This window comes from Propithecus coquereli, unplaced genomic scaffold (genome assembly GCF_000956105.1).
Source record: "Propithecus coquereli isolate 6110/MARCELLA unplaced genomic scaffold, Pcoq_1.0 Scaffold77, whole genome shotgun sequence".
In the NCBI taxonomy this organism is placed as follows: Eukaryota; Metazoa; Chordata; class Mammalia; order Primates; family Indriidae; genus Propithecus; species Propithecus coquereli.
The window spans coordinates 2415128-2439416 of NW_012153840.1; the positions used below are offsets into that span (position 1 = coordinate 2415128).

The 24289-nt window shown below is 56.5% G+C and overlaps 1 protein-coding gene across 3 annotated transcripts in view; it reads right to left on the bottom strand.

The window, feature by feature from the left end:
• Positions 1 to 24289, bottom strand: part of KAZN (kazrin, periplakin interacting protein) — a 432584-nt gene that overhangs the window by 41051 nt on the left and 367244 nt on the right. For 2 of the 3 annotated variants that reach the window (XM_012662663.1, XM_012662662.1), the window contains exons 5-8: positions 21078 to 21267; positions 17712 to 17842; positions 14776 to 14826; positions 10715 to 13252 (exon numbers count right to left, since the gene is read on the bottom strand). In XM_012662663.1, the coding sequence (XP_012518117.1) occupies positions 13085 to 13252; positions 14776 to 14826; positions 17712 to 17842; positions 21078 to 21267 (540 nt within the window). In that variant the 3' untranslated portion in view covers positions 10715 to 13084. Of the gene's footprint in view, positions 1 to 10714; positions 13253 to 14775; positions 14827 to 17711; positions 17843 to 21077; positions 21268 to 24289 lie in introns of those variants that run through there. The other variant, XM_012662661.1, reaches the window with a different exon arrangement.

Here is a 24289-nt window from a genome sequence, read left to right on the forward strand (position 1 = left end):
TTGCACCCCGGGCTTCCCGCATTTCCGCCAGTGATGCTCTGACTGCCCCGTCTCCAGGCTGCACCGCTGTTCCCTCGGCCTGTACCCCTTGGCAAGCCCCGTCCACGCGCTCACTGGGACGTGAGAACCTCCACTAAGTCGGATCTGAGCCTGCGGCCCCGGGTGAGGCGCTGGGAGGTGTTGCCTTCTATGGCGTCATCTTAAATGATAAATGCAAACTGCCCAACCTCTGACCTTCCCCCAAAGCCTTCACAGCTGCCTCCTGGAAGGTTCCTAAGCCATTGGTGGGTGACTTTAATCACTTATTGCACGGAGGCCGACTGAGGAACAGCGAGCACGTTCGTGAGCTGTACGTCTCTAATTTCCTTCGAAATGAAGAGAGCCTTGGGGAGGCCTGTGCTGGGGGTGTTCTCACAACGTGGGTGCCTAGAGGGCAAGAGCGGTGCCAGTTTTGGCTTTTATAGTCATGCGTCAGGAAACACGATACCTGGTGGTCCCGTAGCCGGCGGCTGACAGCCAGGGTATGCTCACCGTGGGTGAACAACCTTCTAGAATCCACGAATATGTTCAGCAGACCCACAGCATGGGGTGAAAGACCCTTGGGAGTTTTCCCCACTTTGTGACTACATCTTCTCGGCTTTAACGGTGACCCCGCCCCTCGTCTGTCTCCCACCAGCACCAGAATTCTGGAAACCAGAGAACAAAGCCTCATTCTAACAGCTCATAGCTTTATCAGCTGTAACCATATCTGTCTGAAAGTGTAACTCAATAGTCTATGGGACCCCAATTCTTGCCTTGTTCCATCTCTCATGTCTCCTTGGGCTATTTATGGCACCTCTCTGAACCTCGGTTTCCTCGTCTGTAAAGCTGAGACAAGAATACATACTTCGTGAGACTTTGGTGAGGATGACGTTAGGATAATTTATGGGATGTCATCATTTACATTTGCATCCTCAGCCCTTAGCCCTAAGCCTGGAGTATAGGAAGTGTTCAGTCAGTGTTTGTTGAATGGCTTAATGAGTGTGTGTAAAGTATCCACCACATGTCTAGCACAGTGGGCACTCAGTAAATGTCAGCAAGTCATATCAGACTGTCCTCTCCCAGCTTTCGTCACAGCCCCTGATCCTTCCTCCCTCCCTACCATGAAGCCAGTCTTTTTCCTCAGCCCTCCTCTGACACCCTCTCTGCATCCCTGGGCCTCCGGGTTGCAGCTGCTCTCCACACTGATGGCCAGTGCAGCCTCCTGGGACTTCTGGGAGAGTATGGTGTCCCCCTTTCGTCCGGCCCATGGGCACCTTCACCTGAAGGTGAAGCCCCCACCCTCCGTCTCTGAGTCCCGAGACTCTGGTAGAGTCCATGGAAATGACTGAGGCCCCGGCCGCAGGTAGCTGTGCAGCCCTGCTCAGAACGGGCTGCGGGGACGGGGGCTCAGGACTCCTGTAATGACCCCAGGCCTCTGAGGGCAGCCCTGAGTGAAGACCGCTTCCCCCTCTTCCCCACCTCTCCCCCGACACCCCAAGCCCTGGGAACACTGCTCTGGGTTCAGAGAAGGGCCCGGACCCTGCTGCCTGGCTGTCAGGGAGGGAAGGGCAGGGGGGCCCTGTGGCGAAGGAGGGCGTGTGCCAAGTTGAGACGAGCACCTGTGGCCGGGCAGGCCCTGGCTCTGCAAACCGGGGGAGGCCAGGACCACCGGAGCTGGACGTGCCCACAGAGAAAGAGAATCCAGGACAGAGGTGGCAGGGCCTTTGGCCCAGAGACAAATTGGGGCTATGGAATTTTTTCTTCCAACGGACACTACATTTTATAAGATTAGTTGTCAATATTAAAGAATTGGAGTGTATTATGTGACATTTTTGGTTTCTCTTAAAAAATCAGGAGCTCTGGAAGCACTAGGCTGGCATCTGCCCCAGGCAGCTTCACGGGAGCTGAGCATGGCTGCTACCTTTCTTCTTTTTTTCAGAGATGGGGGTCTTACCCTGTCACCCAGGCTGGAGTGCAGTGGCATCATCATAGCTCACTGTAACCTCACACTCCTGGGCTCAAGTGATCCTCCTGCCTCAGCCTCCTGAGTAGCTGGGACTACGGGTGTGAGCTACTATGCTTGGCTAATTTTTTTAAATTAAATTAAATGTTTTTTTTTTAGAGATGGGGTCTTGCTATGTTGCCCAGGCTGGTCTCAAACTACTGGCCTCAAGAAATCTTCCCACCTTGGCCTCCCAAAGTGCTGGGATTATAGGTGTGAGTCACCGCACCTTGCCAGCTGCTCCGTCTTCAACAGGGCATGTGCTGCCCCCAATGTGGCCACTTCGCTGACTCACCTATCTGCTAGGGGCCCGCAGGCGTCTGAGTTTGGAGCACAGTTGAAATGAGGAGTGTAGGTGCCCAGCCCAGTGCTGGCATATGGGAGGGTTTGCAGAGGTGGGTCCTGCCATTGTCACCCCAACACTCTTTGCAGTAGGGTGCTGACCTAAAACAGCAGGTGGTAAAGGTAGCTCCAGCCGCACCACGAGGCCGCACAGTCACGATGGCTAATGCCTGCCTGTTGCTTTACAATTTGTCGTGCGAACCCGCTGCACCCGGGACGGGGACTCAGGGTTCCCTGAAGCCCATTTTACAGATGAGGCAAGTGGAGCTCAGAAAAGCCAGTCAGCTGTGCGCAGAGGGCACAGCCCGGACTCAGAGCCGGTGTCCTCTCTAGCCCAAGCGTCCCCTCGCGTGCGTCTCCCGCAGCGCTGACGAGTCCCTCCATTTATGGCTTCATCTTTGCAACAGCCAAGGTGTTTTATCTTCATTTTAAAGAGGGGAAGACTGAGGCTCAAGGACTCAGGGACTGGCTGAGGGGCCCATCGCCGGTCAGCACGGACTGACTCGGGACTGAACCGAGGATCTGGCTCCAAAGCCTGGGCCTTTCCTCGTGCCCTGTCCTATAGGAGGCTGGTTTTTCATCGGTTTTGCTGGGCTCAGGCTGTCGCTGAAATGAGTGTGTGTTTCTTGCACACACACAGAGGGAATTTGGAATGGATTCTCGCACCTGCGCTGCAGTCGGGGACCCGGGCCTGTTATCTCTGACCCTCCGCTTGTGTACAGGCCCTCAAGGTCCCTCTGGATTGTCTCGAGCCTCCTCCCTGTCACCACAGCTCTGGCCCCTGCAGTGACAGCTGTCAGAGGCTGCCTCCTCCCCTCCTGGCCCCCATGCCCTGGCCCACGGGCTCCACGCCGTCCCCAGGGACGCCGGCCTCCTAACAAAGAAGGAAGCTGTCTCTGCGCAGGCATGGAGCCAATTTGGATGTGACTCTGACACGTCCGGCCTGTCCCAGAGAAAGCAATTAGGCAGCTCAGAGCCGCCAAAGAGTGACAAGGCACCCTGGAGGACAGGCGGGGCCAGATGCCCTGGCAGCGTGGGTGTCCCATCCCCCCGGGGCCCGGTGCCAGTGGACTCAGTCCCTCTGTCTTTACCTGGGACCTAGGACAGCAGCCAAATAAGAAACCCCGGGACTGGCATTTCTCCACCGATCCCTCGGGGCTTGTCTGCCTTCGGCAGGTGCTGTCCCTGCCTCGGTTGCTTTCTGAACAAAGGGGACATGAGATAGACAAGCAGCCCCCACACCTGGCCTTGCAAGTGGCTCCCCTCACCGCGTGAGACACAGGGATCTCATACAAGCCACAGGGACTTCTGCGGCTAAACAGTGTCAGCTTGGTGGCATGCTTCGAGATCTCCTAAGAACAACTGACTCAGTACCTCAAAGCACAGAATATTGGAACGAAAGAGGCCCAAAGAAGTCATCTGTCTCAATATTTCCCAGACGGTGAGCCACCGAACGAGATTAAAAGGCACGGTTCTGTGGTCACATAAGTTTGGGAAACACTAGATAGGAAAATGTGAAATATGTTTCTTCATTGCAGAACTTGTCAGAGCCTTGATAAACTAATGCATCATGTTGATCTCTAAGGGATAGAGACACGATGCAACATTTCTAAAACTTATTAGCCCAGGGATCTTTTTTTCCCCCAGCTGAATCTTACGGTCTGAGGCAGCTCAAGGCACTGGTCAGACTGGCACCAGTTAGGGGCCCTGGGTTCCAGAACCAGCTCGGACACTGGTGCCCTGCAGGGCTGTGGGCTAGCCCCTCCCATCTGCAGCACGAGGGGAGGGATGACAGGAACCTGAGAGCCCTCTCAGCTCCAAAACTCTTGCTCCCTCTGGTCTCATACCTGGGCCGGCTCGGGCAGCTGGGGGAAGCTGCTGAACTTACCTGGGCCTCAGTCTTCCCACCTGTACAAAGGGGCCTGGCCTGCCTGCCCCACGGGGCTGGCGAGAGGCTGAACGAGATCACGGCCATCGTCATCGCTGTCGCTAGCGTCTATGGCTCCTATGCTAAGCCTTTTACATACATCGGCTCGCTCCATCCTGCGGCCACCCTCAGACCTGGTATCTTATTGTCCCTGTTGCACCAGTGAGGAAACTAAGGCACAGAGGTTAAGTGACTTGCCTAAGGTTACCAGGCAGCAAGGTCCGGACTGAGGTTGGAACCAGGGAGTTTGCTCAGAATCTATACTCTTCTCTCTGCCTGCCGTTCCCCCTGCGCCTGCTGTAAACTGTAGAGCGCCGTGACCTGGGAGGGGCGATGTTCAGTACAGTCTCGCTGCGCTTCACAGGGGGACGGCCATGGCCTTCCAGGGAGTCTCTGGCCCCATCTTCCAGACTTTCAGAGGCTGGGGCACCACATTTTCCTGTTCTCCCAGGGATAAGGTGGGGCTTGTACTGTCCCTCGCCGATGGGTGAGCAGGGACATGGGGGTGCCCGGGGAGTGACTCCTCCAGAGGCTGATGCCCTCCTGGAAGCCGCTCGGAGGCCCGCGGAGGGAGCTCAGAGAGGACCTGGACCCCGGTTTCCTTTCCTGCGGCCGCGACTGGTGCCGCACGCCCTTTGCTCAAACGAAACTGCAGCCACAGGCTGAACAAACTGGAGCTCTGGGCTAATGGGCCGCTTGGGGAGGTGACCAGTGACACAGCTGCCACAGTCCCCTTTGCCTACCGCCTTAGACCTTCTGATCCTGGGACTCCATAGGCCACAGGTGGACAACCACGGCCTTGGTCTTTTTAGAGAGACCCAGAGAGGGGGCCTGACTTGCCTGTGGTCACACAGCGAGTCCCTGACCACGCTGAACACCAGGAGTCCAGAGCCAGGCTCCCGGGTCCTGAGGTGCTGGGCTGGGGGCGGTGGGGCTTCCGGCGAAGGCCGGGGCTCCTCAGGAGCCCGAGGACAGGGTGGGCAGAGGCCGGGGGCCCCCGTAGCCGCTCTGCTTCCCAGAGTGCAGCCTGGGCTGGCCTGCTCCCGGTTCAGGGTTCATCCCTGGTGTCCACGGAGCACTACTGGTCCCAGACTGGGGCTGGCAGGGCCACCTGACGCTCGCGGAAGCCTCGGTTGGCCACGGGTCAGGGGGCGTGGGCACGGGATGGGCGTCCTGCTCAGAACTTGGAGCTCACCCAGGCTTGCCTCCCGCCTCCTCTGCCTTTTCCTGGCTGTGCACCTCTAGGAAAGTCGGGGAACCTCTCTGTGACTCCAGCGGGGGGTACGGCTGCAGGGTGCTGAGGCCGGCCTCAGGCGGCAGACACTCGACAGTGCCAGGCCCTGAGCTCTTGGCTCCGCGGGGCCCAGCGAGGCCCGAGCGGCAGGTTGCCGGGGGCAGCCTGGGTCTGCTGCGTGTGGTTCCTCCCTCACTGGGGGGGCCCGGGGCTGCCCCAGCAAGGCGGCCTCCACCTACCCGATGACGTCCCCGGGCACGTCTGCACGGTCCCACACGGGCACGATGCTGCCTTGGCCCCATGGAACCTCCCGTGCTGGAGCCCACACCGGGAGCTTGTTCAATAAATACGCAGACCCCGGGGCCCCAACCTCAGACCTGGCTCAGTAGTTACGGGATGGGGCCTGGGACTCTGCAGCCGTAAAACCCAAGGCTTGGTCAGGTTCGATGAGTACTGATGTGGTTCTCAAACCTCCCCTCTCTTCTTGCTTTCTTGCTCACTCCGTCACAGAACCCTCCACATGGACCCTTACGTGGAGTCCAGAGTATAAAACAGTAAGCACAGAGCTCGTGGCTGAAGGCGGCTGGAGCGCTGCCTGCTGGTTCCGGCGCCAGGTGTGGCAACTCCTTGAGGGAACTCTGAGGAACCCCTTAAGGTTCCTGGAACACGGTTTGCAAACCCCCTATTTATTCCACTGTCTTCCTCTTTCGGATTGAGAAACTGAGCCCTAAAGAGCTGGCCTACTCAGGGTTTGGCCTCATCCTGCTAATGAGGCTTTCATTCTGGGGTTCCCGGAAGCTTTCTGTTGATCAACTGACCCTGACGGGGAAGGAACTTGGGGCCAACAGTTGACCCGAGACACACAGCAAAGTTACCAAGAACCCAGACTCTGGAGCCAAACTGCTGGGGTCAAATCCCAGTTCTGCCTCTTCTTAGCTGTGTGACTTTGGGTGAGAACTTCACCTCCCAGTGCCTTGGTTTGTCCATCTGTGAAAAGGGGATGATATTTATCTTGGAGAGTTGTTGGAAGGATTATTAGCGAGTATCTGGAAGGAGAACAGTGCGTGGCACAAAGCAAATGCTCCAGGAGAGAGGCAGGACTTACTGGCAGCCCAGGCTGGCCCTGGGCTCTGACACACTTCGCATAAATGTTTACCACCCCTGGGGTGACCCTTGGGACTTCCGCCTCAAGAATCCAGCCTCGGGCAGCCCACTTGCTTCTCTTAGTCTAAATCTCCCCACAGTAGTCACGGAAGACAGTGTGACTCCAGAAAGACAGGACGCTGTCAGGGCTGGTGGATCCTAGGGCAATGCTTCAAGCCCTCCCTGTTCCAAGGCAAAGCGGCCCAGATTCTTGTCTCTAGCGACACTGGAACTGAACCTGCACTGAGAATGGTCCTCAGAGACCCCGGCAGCTGGAGGGACTTGGGGTTCACATGGCCCCATGCCTTGATTTGACCCTGAGGGACAAGTTTTGATTGTGTCACCATTGGACTCGAGACATATTAAACCGCTTCCACACTTTTTTGCTACCTCCCATTGAACTTAAATCCACATGTCACAAATCACAGGGAACACAAATCACGGGGCCAGCCCTAAACACATAGAACTCTCATTTTTGAACCTATGAGGAGGGGAGGGTCATTATACCCATTTTACAGATGAGAACACTGAGGCTCAGGTTAAACAACTTGCGTGAAATTCGATGCAGGGCCAGAGCAGGGAGTGATTATCCAGGTATGGTCTGGAACCCATTGGAGGGCTGCAAGAGCTCTCTGGACAGGGCACACATGACTTCCCGAAGGCAAATCTTTCCTCTGAGGAGTCTGGGAGCATGGCATGTAATTTTACAAATTTTCTGGTATTGGTGCAGTTAACTGCTATTTACTGAAAACCCATTAACAAAGCAATCAGGGATTTCCAAAGCCTGAAACTTAGAAATGCAAATGAGCTACCAGCCAGTGTTTTCTGGGGACCCTGATTCAGGACTGTGGCTTTGGCGCACAGCCTGGCCATGTCACCAGGCTCTCAGGCATGTGCTGGGGAATCGGAGGTCCTGCCATTTGCAGGAAGACTAGGTCAAGATTCTCAGTGGCTGCTGTTCTCATCCTCCTGGGACCCTTTTCTTGTGGATTTAGTCTGTTGTCCCGTGGAGTGCAGTGCTGCGTATTTGCATGGTTGTGCATTTTCCAGCAACCAAGCGTTATGATGTCACGTATTTGTGGTTCAGGGGTGAACCAGGTTCAGCCATATCCCAGCTGCCATCCCAGACTTACACCCGCAATCTGCCTGCACAGTGACACTGTGCTGGTGCTGTGTTATGACTTTGATATTTAAATAACTTCTCTTGTACAAACTTCTAAGTTATTTTTAAGTTTACAGGGCATTATTTTATAATGTAGAATTATGAACCTCCCTTTCTATAAGGTAAGGAATAAGCTAGTGTGTTCCCTATTGATCCTTCACTGTTACTGGGTTCTTTTTCTGCTGGGAAATGGGAACGGGGGGAGGTAGGTGACAAGGACACATTCTGCCCCACCCGGTGGGGTCCCAGTTGAAAAAGCTTAAGAGCCATTTGTTCAGAGCAGATGGGCTGGGGCTGGGGAGTCTGTGAGGGCCATTTTGCGAACATGCAAGTTTTGGGGGAGAGGGCCTGTAGGGATTTTAAAAATCATATTGTCCAAGGGCTGCTGCCCCCCACGGTTCACCCCACTCCACCTGGACTCCCCAAGCGCCATCTGGCCACAGGTATGGGGCAGCGCTAGCCTGGGCCGCAGGTTCATGCTGTGGCCGGGAGGGGCGCCACATACCTCCCCAGGTGTCGGGGTGGCGCTAACCTCAGGATCCGCAGCTCTGGCCGTCAGGCGCTTGGCCGCAGGGTAAATGGAGGCAGTTCTGCTGCCGAGCTGGCCAGGAGGAGGGCTGGAGAGCCGGTGCCGGGCGGCAGCCCGTTTCTGCTCTGATCTCCCACCAGTTCCTCTGTGGGGGGCTTTCTGGGCCTGCGAGGAAAGGCTGACGGAAATAGACTCAGTCACAAAAGTGACGCAGCCCCAGGCTGTGTCAGAGGCTACTGGGGGGCAGGGGACCTTCAAACTGGGCCCAACTGAAGCACCAAAGATGCCCCCCAGGGGGCAGGTGCCCGGCTTAGCTGCAGTTAGGTGGGCAACCTGCCGCCTCAAGGCCACGTGGCCCCTGACCGAATCCAAACTTCACAGAACAAATTCCTTTATTGAAAGGATTTGTGCTATAAAATTTGGATTCAGTCAAAAGGCTGCACTCAAGGATCCAGGAGGCCACATGTGGCCCCAAGGCCGCAGGTTCCCCGCCCCTGCTAGGGCACGAGCTCTGCAGCCAGATTCCCTAGGCCTGGAGCCCAGTTCTGCTGTTTCCCGGTTTCATGAGCCTAGATGATTTACTTAACCTGTCTTCTCATCGATAGCACGGGTTGTCGGGAGGGTTAACCGAGTTAATGTGTGTGAAGAGCGCAGCATAGACCTATGGCAAATGCCTCATAAATGTTAGACATTATTGTTGTTATTGGTTACACCTGTTGGAGCCTGCCAGCACGGGTGGGAAAGCACACAGAAGGGCCACCGAGTACAGCCGTGCAGGTTGTGCACTGAACCCAGGGCACCGGGGCACCACTGACACTGGAGGATGGCATCTCTGGAATAATGCAGCGCACAACCTGTGCAGCTGGTACACTGGTCCTAGATGCCCAGGGCAGCCCTGCTTCAATTTCTGACTAATAGGTGCCACTTGAAGACAGACCAGTTTGAGCAAGGTCTCAGAGAAGATTCTTTTAACAAACAAGGTACAGTGGAGCTTTGAGTGGAGCTACAAAGATTTGGACAAGGTGTGGCCCAGCCCTTGCTTCCTTCTCAAGGCACAATCGTAGTCCCAATAGCCAGGACCTTGGCCAAGTCACTCCTTTCTGGGCCAAAGTTTTCCCCATGTGTCCGGCGCGAGGGGCTGAGCTAGTTTTGGGACGACAAATAGGCTTTATCCTTGTGTGCCAAGTCTGATTGACTGGCAGTGGCTGTTTGAGGCTACGTAAAGTGAGAAATCAGACACCACTTTGGGATAAAAAGCAAGGGCTCTTCAATCGATTAGTGATGTCTGCATGGGGCCAAGGAGAGGGTAGCAGGGGCATGTATGTGGCCATACTTGCCTTCCTCTGATCAGCCCTGTGGTTCTCAATCCTGGCTGCCCCTTAGAATTGCCAGAGGTTTAAATACGCTCTGATGCCAGCGGTATGGCCTGACATCGGTATTTTCTTTTCCTAAGGTGTGGCCAGGCTGGGAAGTGTTGGGGTAGGTGACCCTGAGTTCCTTGCAGTCCTGAGCTTTCCTGACCTTCCTGATCCTGTGAATCCACCTGTGTCCTGGCTGAGCTGGGGTCCTCCGTTCTTTTAACAAGGGAGGTACCGTGGCTTTGGGAGACTTTGTCGGCATGGTCTGTATGTTGCGTAGCCTCGTGCTTTCTTCCAGCAGAGACGGTAGGGGAGTTACAAGGCCCATCTTTCACCAGTCTCACTTCTGGGGAGAATTTTTTTCTCACTTGGGAGATGGAGGCTGAGAGCACTGGCTACATCAAAGTTCGAGGTTACCCGAGTGGCCTCGTCTCAGGACACACAGTAGAGTCTTGTTGGGGGCAGATCTCATGGGGCCTGGAAAAGCCTGGCTTGCTCGGGCTTCAATCAAGGAAGCCCCCTCTGTCTCTTGTAAGCTACGCTGAGTCCCCTAGGGAGGCTGGGAACCTGGGATGACGCAGAGGCCTTCTGAGGTCTGCAGGAAGCAACACGCCCCAAAGGCACAGGCTCCACGGCTGGGCCTCCGGAAGGAGCAACGGGGGAGGAGGAAGCAGATGAAAGCTGACTGGGGCCACCGAGCTCCAGAACACAGGGCGCCCGGCACGGCAGTGGTGCGTCAGGACCACGGGGCAGCCCTGGATGCTGGCAGCTCCTCCAAATTACGGTCAGGGTCCAGAGGTGAGATGGTTCTGGAAGGCTACCCTGGCTCGGCCCCTCCATGAGCCCAGAATGCAGCCAGCTTTCCTCGGCCCCTCCCGTCACCCCCCCAGGACCCAGCCCTGAAAGTCCAAGGGACAGGTCGTGCGGCCTGTGCCTCCCAGAGGGGCATAGCCTCCCACCCAGAGCAAAATAGAAGCAATCAAATAACGTAGAATTCGATAATATTTTAAAATAAGCTTTATTTAGATTTTTTTTTAATATTTTATATTTGCATCCATGCCTTCAAGAAACCTTTCCCACGGGAAAGGTTATTTTCATCTAATGTTACCCATAACTCATTCGCTATTTGACGTAGTTCTCTTAAATAAATCATCCTCAGTAACTCTTAGAATTATCTCCTAATTTACAAAAACTGAAATGAAAAGGAACTACTAAATCATTACCAGGAGTGGCTGCAATCTTATTTTCTTGTAAGTAAAGGGAAAAAAACAATAAAAATCAACCGAAAAAGAAATTCATGGGGGAGAAAAGTAATTTTCTGAAATCTCTCTCCGTAGAGAAAGATCCCAGCCCCGGCTGCTCTCCATCGACCCTGGGCTCGGTGACACAGCTTGGCCAAGGGAGGACAGAAAGGTCCTCATGAAGTACCCTGCTTGCTCCTTCCTGTCCCCGGGACCAGGTCAGGAGGAAAGGGAGCAGCCGACTGGGGCTTTTCTGTTTGTTTTAGAGATTTTGGGGGGAAAATAACCTATCCGTTCTGATGCAGATGGTCCAACATTTGAAATTCTCCTTGCTTCTTTTTTAAGAGCTGAAAATGTTACTGTTAGCAGAAAGCGCGACTACTGCTGTCTAGAGGTGTGGACTGGCTGTTAGCGGTTAGGGATGTGCAGAAGGGGGTTCACGGGGCGGCAGGACAGGGAAATGGAGTTCTAGGCCTTGAGTGGACCTGGCGGAGCAGCTCAGTCTCCTCCCCACCCCAGTGCTAAAATGCACGCAGTCCCTCTGCTAGTGGAGCCTCCTCGGGGCCAATCCGCTCCCCGAACAGGCAGCTGTTCCCGCCAGCCCTCCTCGCCTGGGGTGGGTGGGCGCAGGCTGCTGTGACAAGCTCGGGGACAGAGCCTGAGGGACCCCGAGAGAGTCTAAGTCAAGGGAACCAACCAGAACGGGGAGGACAGAGGGCTCAGGTGCCAGACGCCGTGTCCTCAACAGCTCCCTGCTTGAGGCAGGCGCCTTCCCCAGCGACACCTGCCTGGCTCCCGTGCACAATAAGCCCAGGACGGGGAGACCCAGCTGCGGGGAGAACCTACGCTGCTGGAGGCCCTGAGGAACTGACTCGGGCCCAGGGTCCCCTGGGTCGTACCCTGTGGGTGTGCGGCGTGGGCTGTCTCCCCTGGACTCAGCCTCCCTCAAAAGACAGACCCAAAGCGGGGATCGTGACAGCCAGCACTCTGCTCACTGAGGTCGTGTCCTGTGCGTCAGATAAATAAATACACACGGAAAGGCCTGGAGACAGCTCTGGGTGGGAAGAAGGTGGGGCGCATTTTCATGCAGGCAAAGGAAAATGGGGGAGAGAGAACGAAAGAGGGAGAGAAGAGGGGGGTAGAGAGAGAGAGGACAGAAAAAGCAAGCTTTGAAATCCAGCGGTCCCTGGGTCCCGGCCACCCTAAACTCTATTTGCACAGTTTGGCAGCAGCATGGTACTAGAACAGACAAGTCAACAGAAACACCCGCCTCCCGCCCACCCCGTGGAAAAATAGACATTCCGATATTTATGTAATAATTTAGATAGAATAAGTTTTCTGCATTTGTGCAAATAAATTAAACGCAACAATTTTCTTTTTCTTTTTTTTTCCATAAAGAAAGAAACGGCAACGCAATTTAAAAACTGGCAGGCCGTTTAAAAAGAGCCCGTTTGACCTCTGCCAAACCCAGCCAAGACGAGCCCTGGCCGGGCTGGCGAGCCTTTGCGGAGAGCAGACCTTACCCTGATGACGATGGCATTGTGTGGTTAAAGTGACTTGGGCGCACCCCGAGAGCAGGGTCTGGTCCCACACGTTCACACTGAGGGGTGAGAGGGGGACATCGGAAACAGACCACATCCTCGGCGAGACGGGCTCCGGGAGTAGCGGTTTGGACGAGGGACATTTACAAGCACGGAGTGCACAAGAGTTTGTTATTTACAAATACACAGCAGTCCTTCAAGTTTTCAAGTTTCATAAAAAGGAGGAGGGAAGGAGAAAGGGAAAAAACAAAACAAAACAAACCAATGAACAAAACAAAAAGAAATTAAAATAAAACCCAACATTGAAGAAAAATAATAAACCAGATCAACAACACAACGGTATCGCTCCGAAGACGACAGAGAGTTGACATGTTCACACACGGTTCGTAGTATGTACATCAATTACAGAGGTGGCGACGCAGAGGGAGGGGTTCACACTCGTGGTTTCGCTTGTCTGGGGCGCTCGGCCACCCCCAGCACCCACGCGTGCGCGAACACACGTGCACACGCACCCACGCATGGCCACACTCGCACCCCACGCACGCTCCACGCACACGCGCCGGGCACGGGCCGGGAGGCGCGTATCACCAGTCCGCGTCCTCCTCTATGTAATAATCGGGGGCGGTACCATCAAAGAGGCCTGGGTCGAGGGACTTCCGCTGCTTCCCTCTGGCGAAGACGCGGGAGATGGAGCCGAATCCCATCTTCTCTTTCTTCTTTTTCCGTTTTTGGTCTTCAAGATCCTCTAGTGACTGAGGAGGCGGGAGCCGCGTGGCAGAGGGAGGAGAAGAAGAAAGCCCGGCTTAGCTGGGGGCGGAGGGCAGGAAGGAGGCGGGAAGCAGGCGGGAAGGCCGCTCTGAGCTAGAAGCCAGAGGGACAGGGATGGGGTCTCCAGCGGCTGGGAGGCCGGCCACAGGGTGGCAATGCCAGGGTCGGCCCCTCACTCGCTTAGTAAACCTGGGCCAGTCCTGGAAGCCCGCAGGGGCAACAATAGGACCTGTCATTGACTGGCATGAGGATGCCACCAAAGATGCTGAGAGCAGTGCCCGGTGTGTTAACAGGCAGTCAATAAACAAGAGCTGCCGTTGTCGTGTGTACTGTTATTACTGCTTAAGATCTATGTGCCTACACCCCTCGGGGGCTTGTCCAGGGCGTGCAGGGGGACATCCACGCACTTGGCCATTGCTGTGGTTTTGCCTGTGATGCGAGGGGGCCACAGGTCCCATCTGCAGTGCCAGGGCACTAAGCACACAGTGAGTGATGAGGGAAGGGGGCGGGTGGGAGAGGCCGGAAAATGAGCAGGAAGCCGGGGCCGGTGTCAACCAAGGCCAAGGGCCCTGCGCCTGAAAGCTGGGACAGCACCAGCCACTGTGCAGCAGGTGGGGGCGCTGGGGCTGGGTCCAGTCCTGACTGTCACTACCTGTGGACCCCTGGAGAGCCCCCCGGCTCCCGAGACGTCTTCTTGTCTGTGACGTGGGGACAGTAATAAGGATGACGACGACGGTGGATCTGCTCTGCTCTCCTGTTGGGGATACCGTGGGGACGGGGACGGAGTCTGCAGGGGAGTTTTGCAGACGGCCAAGTACTTTATACGGACACGTGGTGGTGTCATCCATAACACAGATGAGGTTTAGACTATACTTGGGGTTCCCAAAACGCTTCAGAATTCCCTGAATTCCAGGCCCCACCTCACATCCGTAGATCAGAACCCCCAGGTTGAAAGGGCCCAGGAATCTGCCTTTGAGCCACTTTCCTGGTGGGCCCTGACAGAGACGGGGTGGCACACAGACCAGCATGTGGGGACCCCGGGACTGGAGAGATGATCTCAGAGACCCTGCTGACCCTCACATCCATGTCTGTCGTCCTGCCTCCCTGCAGCCCCTCCTCACCCTAACGACAGAATAGGGAAACGGTAAAAGTGTTTCTAGCAGCAAAGGGCCCAAAGAGCCCATCACCTGGGTTAACAGGCTTTAAATAGTAATGGTCATTTTATCAAACGGGCTGCCGGGGGACAACACCGGCCAGGGCAGCAGGATGGAGGACGTGTGTGCACGCGGTAGCTCTGCAGTCCGGCAAGGACAGCAAGAGGCAGTCCCGGGTGCTGAGCCTGGCTCAGGCACCAGCCCGCGTGTGACTCAGATGTGGCTTAACTCCTCCCTGCCTTGGGTGCCCGAGTATGGAAGCAAATGGGAATGACGGCCTAGGGGGACAAGGGACGAGGTCACGGTAAGTTGGAGAGGAGGGAGGGCCCTGCGGCCAGGGAAGGCACACCTACCTGTACAATAGGGTTGTGCAGGTTCTTCTGAACTGGGCCGGGACTGTCGCCCTGTAGCCAAAGGAGAAGAAGAAGATGAAACAGCAGAGACACAGGACACACGTGAAGGCAGCCATCCCTCAGGGGCTACCCTGCCTTGCAGTGGGGACCCACCCGCTCCCCACTTCCCGAAGCAGACACTCCCGGGTGGCTTGTTGACGCAGCCTGGGGTTAAGGCGCTGCCTGGACAAGGGGTTCTGGACAGAGGCCTCCTGCCTGCTCTGGCCTCTCGACCCCCAACAGCCTGGGACCAACAAATCACTCGCTCAAAGGCTTCTAAATTCCGGTCCCAACAGGTCAGGAATGGCGTTAGAACCAGGGCTTGGTTATACTTGGTGCTTTTCATAAAAAAAAAAAAAAAAAAATACTTTTATAGAAAAAGCACAAAATAAGGAATTTCGGGACAGAAAGACTTGGGAGACTACACAGCCTCTAGCTTCCCCTACAAGCAACACAAGGAAGCTCTTATTTTGCGGAGGGGTAGACAGGGCTCATTAGCCCTATTTACAGACACGAGGACAGGCTCCAGACAGTCCAACACCATGGAGCTAACTAAACGGTGAGTTGTGGCTCAAATGTGGGACTGAGTGCTCCTGGCACAGTGCTCCTTCTAGGCAGGGCAGTCAATCCCGAGCTCTGGGCCGCCCCAGGAGCCCTACCCACAGGGTCTGAGCGCCTTCCCTCCTTCCCAGGGAGCCTCGCACAGACCCAGGCAGCCGAGACATTTCCACTGTGTCGCCAGCCCTGCCCTAGGTGAGTGGGGAGGGAACCTTAGTAGCCCGTGGGTGTGCGAAAGTCTCCCCTGCCTCTCAGAACCAGCCTGCCCTGCCTGGAGGCAAAAGATCGTTTAGATCCCAATAGTCGTTGCTGGGGAGCCTCTGGTGGTCGTTTCCGGAATTGCAGGCATAGTGCCCAAGAAGCAACAATGTCCTTCAACCTCCTCCAACCTCTCTGTGCTAAGTCCCCACCTCTGCTCTAAATTAGCGGCCTGAGCGTGAGAGGATGAGGTGACCCGTAGTTCAGGCTACACTATTCTGGCTGGTGCCAGGTCAGATGCCTGAGGACAGAGGCTTACCTGCGTGCACACCTGTTGAGATAGGGGATAAAGGAGGTTGAGGAAGGGGTGACGTCACCAGTGGTAGTTTAATCTTTAGTCCCATCTCAAGGTTTGCAAATGGAACCCATTCTGCAGGCAGCTAAGACAGTTCTATTCTGGGTAGGACCATCTTTGACACATTTATGGGTAAGAGAATGGGGCCGGTGCCCCCTGGAACGCCCAGACGCAGACCACTGGCTCATCAAAGCACTCACTTCCTAGCAGCAGGGCCTTGCGTAAGGCGAGCTTGGAAACAAAAGGGCTGGAACTGCAGCAGCAGGTATGTGCCAAGGCTGAGCCGGGCAAAGGCCAGGCCTCTGTCGAATGCAGGTCGAGAGGCCCCCAGAGAAGCCTTTCTGCAGAATGGATTTTCCAGCAGCATTTGTGCTGTCAGAGCACCCTCGGGCCACCAGGAGAAGACAAAGTACGGTCCTTGGGGAGGTGCTCGCATTTGGGATGTGCGTGGCCACTGTCCGGTGTCTGGCCCGAGGCACCGCTGGCTCTGGGCGTAACTGCAAGGTGGGCCTTCGGAGCCATGGAGTGGACGTCAGAGGCCCCTCTAGCGGCCCACCTTCCTTGTCTTGGGTCTGTCATCAAGACAGCCTCTGTCACTAGGATTCTGCCCTAGGGACAAGAACACACTGCTTCCCTAAAGCCCCCTAAGAAAAAAAGTCCCAGCTCTGAGCAGGGCCGACCTTCTTCCCATCCTGCGTGGGCTGTGTGCGACCACAAGGCCAGCAACGCCTGCTGCCCACGTCGCCACGCTGAGGCGGCTTCTGTTGCTTAGTCTTGGCTATTTTTATAAGCACTTTTCATTGTTATTGTGGTTTGGGAAAAAAATGGTTCCATCATTATTACTCATATATAGGAAAGCTATTGATTTTTATAAATTGATTTTCAACTAGTATGGTGATGGACTCGCTTCCTGTTAGCTCTAATAGCTTTCTAAGCTCTCCTCTGGAGTTCTCCAGGTAGACAATCATACCAACAGCAAGTAATGATTTTGCCCAATGTGTGCATCTCATTTCTTCTTTATTATCTATTTTTCTGGTTAATAAAGCAACAATAACGGAGTTTTTGCAAATGTCCTCCTGGGCATTGAAGACCCAGCCCTACGGCGTCTCTGTCTTTGGGACACGACAGGGGAGGCCGCTGCATCACCACCTCTGTGATGGAACGAAACTCACAGCGGTCGCCACACCCTGACCCCAGTGTTCCAGGAGCCTCGACGTGGCTTCCACCTGTCCTCGGACCCCGGACCCACCCCCCTCACTGCTCCGGAGCCTGTCTGTCTGCCCCACCAGTCACCAGGAGCTAGCTGGCTGGGACTTGTGCCTCTCGGTGCCCAGCAGAGAACCAAAAAGCGTTTGATGAAATGAGCAAAGTAAACAAACTTAGAACGAATCCGCAGGCCTCTCCGGAGGCGATACGTGCCCAAACTACGGGGCGAAGGACGGAGAGCTGGCTCTAAAGGGAAGCGAGGTGGTGCCGGCCAGGCCCCGCGCTCCGGAGGGTCACGTCTGAGGGAAGCCCGCGGTCCCAGACAGGGCCCACCAATTCCAGCGGCACGGACCCCGGGCCTGCTTCCTCTGGATTCTCCTCACCCTCCCGGACATAAGGAGCAAACGGGCCTCATCTCTCTCTCTCCCCACATCCACCGCTTCTTGCGAAAGGAAAGAACAGAACAGGAAACGCATTCGCCAGAGCGCTCCCTGGGTAGACGAGAGGAAACAGCGAGTCCGGCTTCGCCCGCCACGCAGCCCCTGCCCAGGGGCCCCGGCCCTCCTGCTGCTGGCCTTACGTTGCAGAGGGAGTGCGTCCGGTGTCGAGGGGAGTTGATGTCGCTCGGTGTGGACGACCGGTCGCCTTCAGCAGCAGAAGCGTCGGAGATGACAGAGGGCTGCCGGGAGTGGCAGGGGCTCACCCTGACCGCTGGAAAGCAGGGACAGTTGGTGAGTGAGGGATGGAGACAATGTCCCCGCCTGGACCGCCCTGCAGGTGATTCGACCCAATGCCCCCATCATACAGATGGGCACACTGAGGCCTAGAGAAGGGAAGAGACTTGCCCAGTTCTCTGTCCCACATGCTCCCACAGAGCAGCTGCTGGGAAGAGCCTCCCACAGCTGGATCCAGTCAGCCCCCGCCTCACCGGGCTGGAGGAGGAGGAGACGTGGGGGACTCTGGGACGTCCATGACTGCTCACGCGCTCCTGCTACCTGGCTGTTCCCTGGACCTGCGATCCCAAACTCTGCCCTACACCGGCTTTCCACACGGGAAACCTAGAAGCCTCCGCTCCGCTCTTTGCCCCACACCCCGCGGCCAAGCAGCAGCAGCACCTCCAGGACGCAGCCCCAAATCCATCCACTTTGCTCCAGCCCCACTGCCGCCGCTGCCTCTCACTCGGAAGGTCACGCAGCCTCCCGGGGGGGCCCTGCCTGCAGGGCTCGCACTGCAGCCAGAGCCACAGGTGTCCTGGCCCTCCTCCTCCTGGCCTCCGAGGCCTGGCGGCCTCAGCTCAGCTCCTCAGCTCAGCTCCTCGTCACGTCTCTGTGCTCGAGCCACACCGGCCCCGACGGTGCCCGAGGCAGGCCTCCCCCACCTGGGCCGCTGCCATTCCTGCTGCGGCAGGAGCACAGTCATTCTCTGGCGTCAGCCTGTCCCCGAGAGGCCTCCCCCATGGTCAATTCTCCCTATTCCGTTTTCTCCCCCATCAAAGTGCCTGTCTGCTGTTGATCTCCGCCCCTGTGCTAATTACTACCTGCCATCATTCTGCTAGTTTATGTGTCTTATCTATCTGCACCCTGATAACTTCAGCTCCCTGAGGGCAGGCACCCTGCGGGTCTTACCCCCCTAGAATCCCAGAGCCCACGGTGCCTGGCACCTGTATCGCAGCTGCTCGAGAGTGACAGGCCCAGTTCAGAAGGCCTCCCAAGTCCCCCAGCAGATTGCTCTGCCTGCAGGTGCTGACACTGGATGGAGAAGGCAGCTTCTGATGGACAACACTGACAGAGCACCTACTGTGTGCAGGAGCACCTACTGCGTGCAGGAGCACCTACTGTGTGCAGGCAGCACGCAAGCAGGTGGGGTTACATTCCTTGCTGCCAACGACGGTGTGGTCTAACAGGAGGCTAAAGGCCCACCGGCTTTGGAGTCAGTTCCAATCTAGGTGAGTTCACCCCCCAGGCTGTGTGACCTTGGTCACGCTCCCCAACCCCTCAGAGCCAGTTTTACTATCTGTAAGATGGGATGACAGCGGCGCCACTCCCACAGAGCAGTATGTGTACGACGCGCCTGCCACAGTGCCGGGCGCTGGGCAGACGGAGGGAGGAGTCCTGTGACAAAAGCATCGACAGCAGTTACGAGCAGCGGGTGAGTGCTCTGATGCAGGTGAGCACCCAGCTCTGCAGGGCACAGAGGACACGGGACAGGGCTGCGGAGAGCAAGGAAGGCTTCCTGGAGGAGGGTGAGGAGACAGACGTGTGTGGGGCAGGTGCCGTGGAGGAGAAATGGCCAGAGGGCGGATCCATCAGCCTGTCCAGCTTTTCCCCGACCAGAGCCAACTCCACCGGGGAGGGGCCTCGTACATGACTCAGGTAACCTGGTGGCTGCCACCAGCACATGATTCAGAAACCGCCCAAGCTCTGTCTGCCTTCAAACAGCACCTGCGCCCTTCTGCTGCCCGGGGGCTGACCAGGGGCCAGGAGGGCTGACTGCACGGCTGGGCTGTGAGACTCTGAACAAATGGAGGCCCTCTCTGGGTCTCAGTCTCCCGGCCTGAAAAGGGAGCTGGACCTGAGCACGTTTATTATAACAAAGGCCAGAGCTGCCCACCCGCTGCCACCCGCACCCCTAAAAAAGTCACCCCGCCTCGGGCCAGACAGTAAAGGGAGGGCTGTGTCTCCGCTCAGTGGGAAGGGGAGACTGAATTTGCTGACTGTTCTGCACACAGGGTTCTAAAGCCCTGTGTGTCACCTATCGATGATGACAGTGACGGTGATGATGATGATGATAATGGTGAGAGTAGCTGCTAATATTTACCCAGCACTTACCAGGATCCAAGCTCCATTCTAGAAATTTTACACGTTCCATCTCCATGACAACCCCACGAGGTAGGTAAAGGGAAGTCTCGGCAAACACACCATTAACGCGCTCTGCGCACTCAGAGCCCCGCAGGGCCATGGGAGGAAACTGAGGACCCTGGCCGAGGCCATGGGTCACGCCCCTTCAAAGCAGCAGGGCTGGGACTGGAACCCAGCAGTCTGGATGCAGAGCCGGTGCCCCTCTGCTCCAACTCACCTATACTGTCCCCACTGTCCCCTCGACAGGCAATGGCAGGACCCACTGGCTTCTCCCTGACTGGCCCACCAGCCCCTTGATGGCCAGGGCTGTGTCCCACACATCTGCTGCTGCAGGGGCCAGCTCTGCCCGCAGCTGCCACGGTGACCGTTTCCCGCCCCCACTCTCTGGGCTGCTGCCAGGTGCCTGTCCCCAACTGCACCTGTCACACAAGGACGGCCACCTGTAGGAGGGGCAGAGAACAGAGCAGGGTGGCCTGCAGACGTGCACTGGCACAGCAGGGTTTGGAGCCTGCATCGCGGGCAGGGGGCGCAGAGGCTGCCCAGAGGCCAGACCACCCTGCCAAGTGCCTGGAGCAAACACGTGCGACATCTGCACCTCCCCTCTCCTGCGTGCCCTGGCTGGAGCTGTCATCAGTCACGGAGCTCTGCTGCCTCTGCCAAAGATGCCCACGTGACCCAGGCTGGCCAATCAGACTCTTCCTTTGGAATTTGATATGGCTATAAGGGGAAAAGATAGTTTCTTTCTCAGGACTTTTGAGCTAGGAGGGCCTTAAAAGTCTGGCACTGCTGGGGACTGTTTTGCTGCCTTGTAGAAAGAGGCAACCTAAACATGAGGCCAGATGGAGGTGGGTAGAGCTGAGAGATGGAAAGAGATGGTCAGAGGGACCCATACATTGTTTGAACTTCTGGATCCAGCCATGCCTGAAGTCCATCCCTTAGACTTTTCAATTACATGAGCCCAAGTTCTCTGCCCCACACCCTGGAAGCTGCTGCCGTGTGAACAAAGAAGCTGCCTCTCCCACTGGGTTAGATGGATTCCTAGGAAGCCCCTTGTGGCCGTGGCTGGGCTGGGCCAGGGCAGGACTCACCTTGCCGGTCTGCAGGGTGTGGGGGGTGTGAGTGGTAGAGAGTCTGCTGGCTCTGCCGGATGGCTGCGGTCAGCGGGAGGTCCGCCTGCACCACCCACTCCTGGTTGCCGTTGAGCACCGTCTCGCCCGGCATGGCAAGGGAATGCCGCTTGGGGACGTCCTTGGTCAGTGTAGCTAAGGATTGCTTGGCCTGGAGGGAGAGCCAGGAGACAGGGAGAAGACGACGTGATCAGGGGACCTCTTGGCCTGCTGTTGCCATCACCCGCCACCGCGGTGAGAAGGCCGCGAACCCCACCTGTGCCAGGGTATGGCCAGCTCTGCACCACGTGTTGATCAGTACGTCAAGTGCCTGAGCTGCAGATTGTCACCGGAGAGCTCCCCTGGGGGTTACCCCTCAGTTCCCACCAAGAGCAAAGTGAGACCAGCCACACAGAGAGAAAGGGGGTCCCAGAACATTCTTATCCCTGTTCTTGTGAGTCTTCCAAGGACTAGCTGGAATTTGAACGCGATTGTAAGAAAATGGCGTTTCCGCTTCCATTACCTAAACTCCTCCTAAATTCAAACTTTGATCTCCCCTTCACAAGGTTCTACCTGAGAAAAGTCATGTGCACCTTTTGCAGAACCAAGGGGGACATGGGCCATTCCACGCTCAACCCGCGTGACTAGCTCCTCCTTGAAGGCAGGCCGGGGACAGGATCCGCAGCCCGGCTCTCAGGATCCCACGACAAGAACACGGGAGACATGAGGAAGCCCAGGGACAAGTGGGGGGCTGAGCCGGGGCAGGCGGCCCTCCCCTGGGCTGGTCACACAGGTCTTCCTCTCTGTCCCGTGTCTGAGGTCTCTTTTAGCTGTGTTATCCCCCAGGGTACATGGGGTTTTATTAGAAGTCAACTCAAATTCTTCTGGGGAGAAAAAGGGCATATATGAGAAATGTATTAATGCACATTCTTTTCAGGGCAGTTGATTTCTGCTTCCCGAGGGAGAAGCCAGGGGTCTCTTGCACTGAGGTCTCAGGTGACGCCCCAGCGAGTGGCTACAGTGGCAGAGCCACGGTGAGCACCAGCTTTGGCCCTCATATGAACACAGATAAAATCAAAAACCCATCTCATCTCTCCTAGCTCCAGAACCTTCTGCACCTTGCCCCAGGCCCTGAGTTCTTCCTGGCAGAGCAGGGGTTTTCGAGAAACAGAGTTCTGCTGAGAAATGGACAGTTCTTGACCTAAAGCCTGATGCACGCGCATCACATTGGCCAGCTCTGTTATTTTAGACAAGTCACTGCCTCCTCGGAGACTCAGTTTCCCCATCTGTACAAGGAAAACCCTGGACCAAGTGATCTTTAGGGCTCCCTCCAGCTCAGCCTCCCTAGCGGTCTGTGAAATCACTTCCCTTCCACAGCCAGCCCCCGGGGAACATAAATCCATACAGCAGAGGCCGAGTTGATGGTGTCACCTTTGCCCCCAAACCAGCTAATCACTCCCCTCTGCCTTAGAAACCCTTTGTGCTCTACGCCCTCACGTGCTCAGCACAACAGCCCTGAGTTGCAAGGAGGAGTATGGGATTATTGTGCTTGACAGACAAGAAACCAGAAGCTCAGAGAGGTGGAGTGACTTCTCCAAGAGTGCACAGCGGGCACAACATCCAACTTAGTCCCCAAACCTCAGCGCCTGACTGGGCGGCACCTTCTCCTCGTGCCTTCCCGTGGGGCCAGGAAACAAGCAGCGCAAGTGAAGCGGACTTCAGAGAAGGCGGGCACGTCTGCTCACTCACCACGGAATCCCCCGCACCTGGCCCGGGCTTGGCACATCCAGGAAAAACCACACCCAGCAAAAATCCAGACTAAAAGGAAGCAGCCTCTGCTTGACAAAGCCGTTGCTATGCCCGAGGGATGACCCAGGGGATCAGCTCTGGTGACCGCCTGCAAGAACAATGGAGCAATCCCTCTGTTTAAGGAAGAACCACGCTAGGTGTGTCTCAGCACCGCAGTGCAGACTCGCGTTTCCTGCACCGCCACACCTCACTCAGGTGAGTCAGTGCACCACGCCTGCTTTCCCTCCAGGTGCAGCAGGTAGAGCCTCGCAGCCAGGCTGCGACCACTCAGCTGTCTGCTGTCCTCTGCCCTGTCCATCTGGGCTGCCTGCAAAGTGGGACTTGGGGAAATGAGCACCCAGGCTGGTCTGCATCACGCAGCAACGAACCCTCAGCGCTCCCCTCCTGCAGACACCCCCAGCCACGTCCGTGGAAAACACAGGAACGTCCAAGGCGGCCCCTGGGACAGGCGGCCCTTTGCAGCAGCACAGGAAGGTATGAGGGGGATCGCTCTCCTGACCGCACCCCGGCTTTCTCCTCCCGGCTGGAGCCCCCTTGTCTGGGCCTGGGAATGGCAGCCTGACATCCTTCCCAGCTGACAATTCGGAAGTCCCTACGGTCGGTCCTTCAGAATGGGGGGTGTACCTGTCAGTTGTGAAGCACAGGAACCGCTCACAAACTGTCCACTCTGCCCACTGAGGGTTCTAGACTTGAGACAGAGATACAACAGAGAGGAGCTGCAGACAAGGTGTGTCTGATCTGAAACACGCATGTGGGCGCACACACGATCATCTCCCTGCGGCGGCTCGCACACGTCTCTGATGAACCTCTCCCGCTACATGCGACTTACCGCTGGCAACGCCCCTGAGCTCTGACACCCACGCTCCAAGCCTCCGCCGCCTCCTGAGCACTCCAAGCCCAGAATGTCAAGCTCCTGGGAATTGGTAACTTGGCACAAACATGTCCATGTGACAGAAGTCAGACAGAACTGGGTTCAAACTCCCCTTCTCCTGCTTAACTTGCTGTGTGACACTGAGCAAGTTACTCCACCATTCTGAGCCTCAGGGTCCTACTATATAACACGAGAAAACCAAGAGGGGACATGTTTATATAAGTAGTGCCCCCTGGCGCTGTGCGACGAGGTGGCCCAGGCCCGAGCACGGGGCTCTGTAGTTGGGCTCTGCAATCGGACCACCTGGATGTGACCTGGCCCTGCCACCTCTGAGCTGTGGGACCCTAAGGGGGGCTCCTCACCTCTCCGGCCTTCCTGCCCCCCATTGTCTGACGGGGATACAGACCGTGCCTCCCTCCCACGCTGCCACGGAGAGTGCTTGGCCCACGGTAAGAATACTCCAAAGTACCAGCGACTGTTATTGTCAGTTTCTACCTCCCAAGCCGGGATTAGA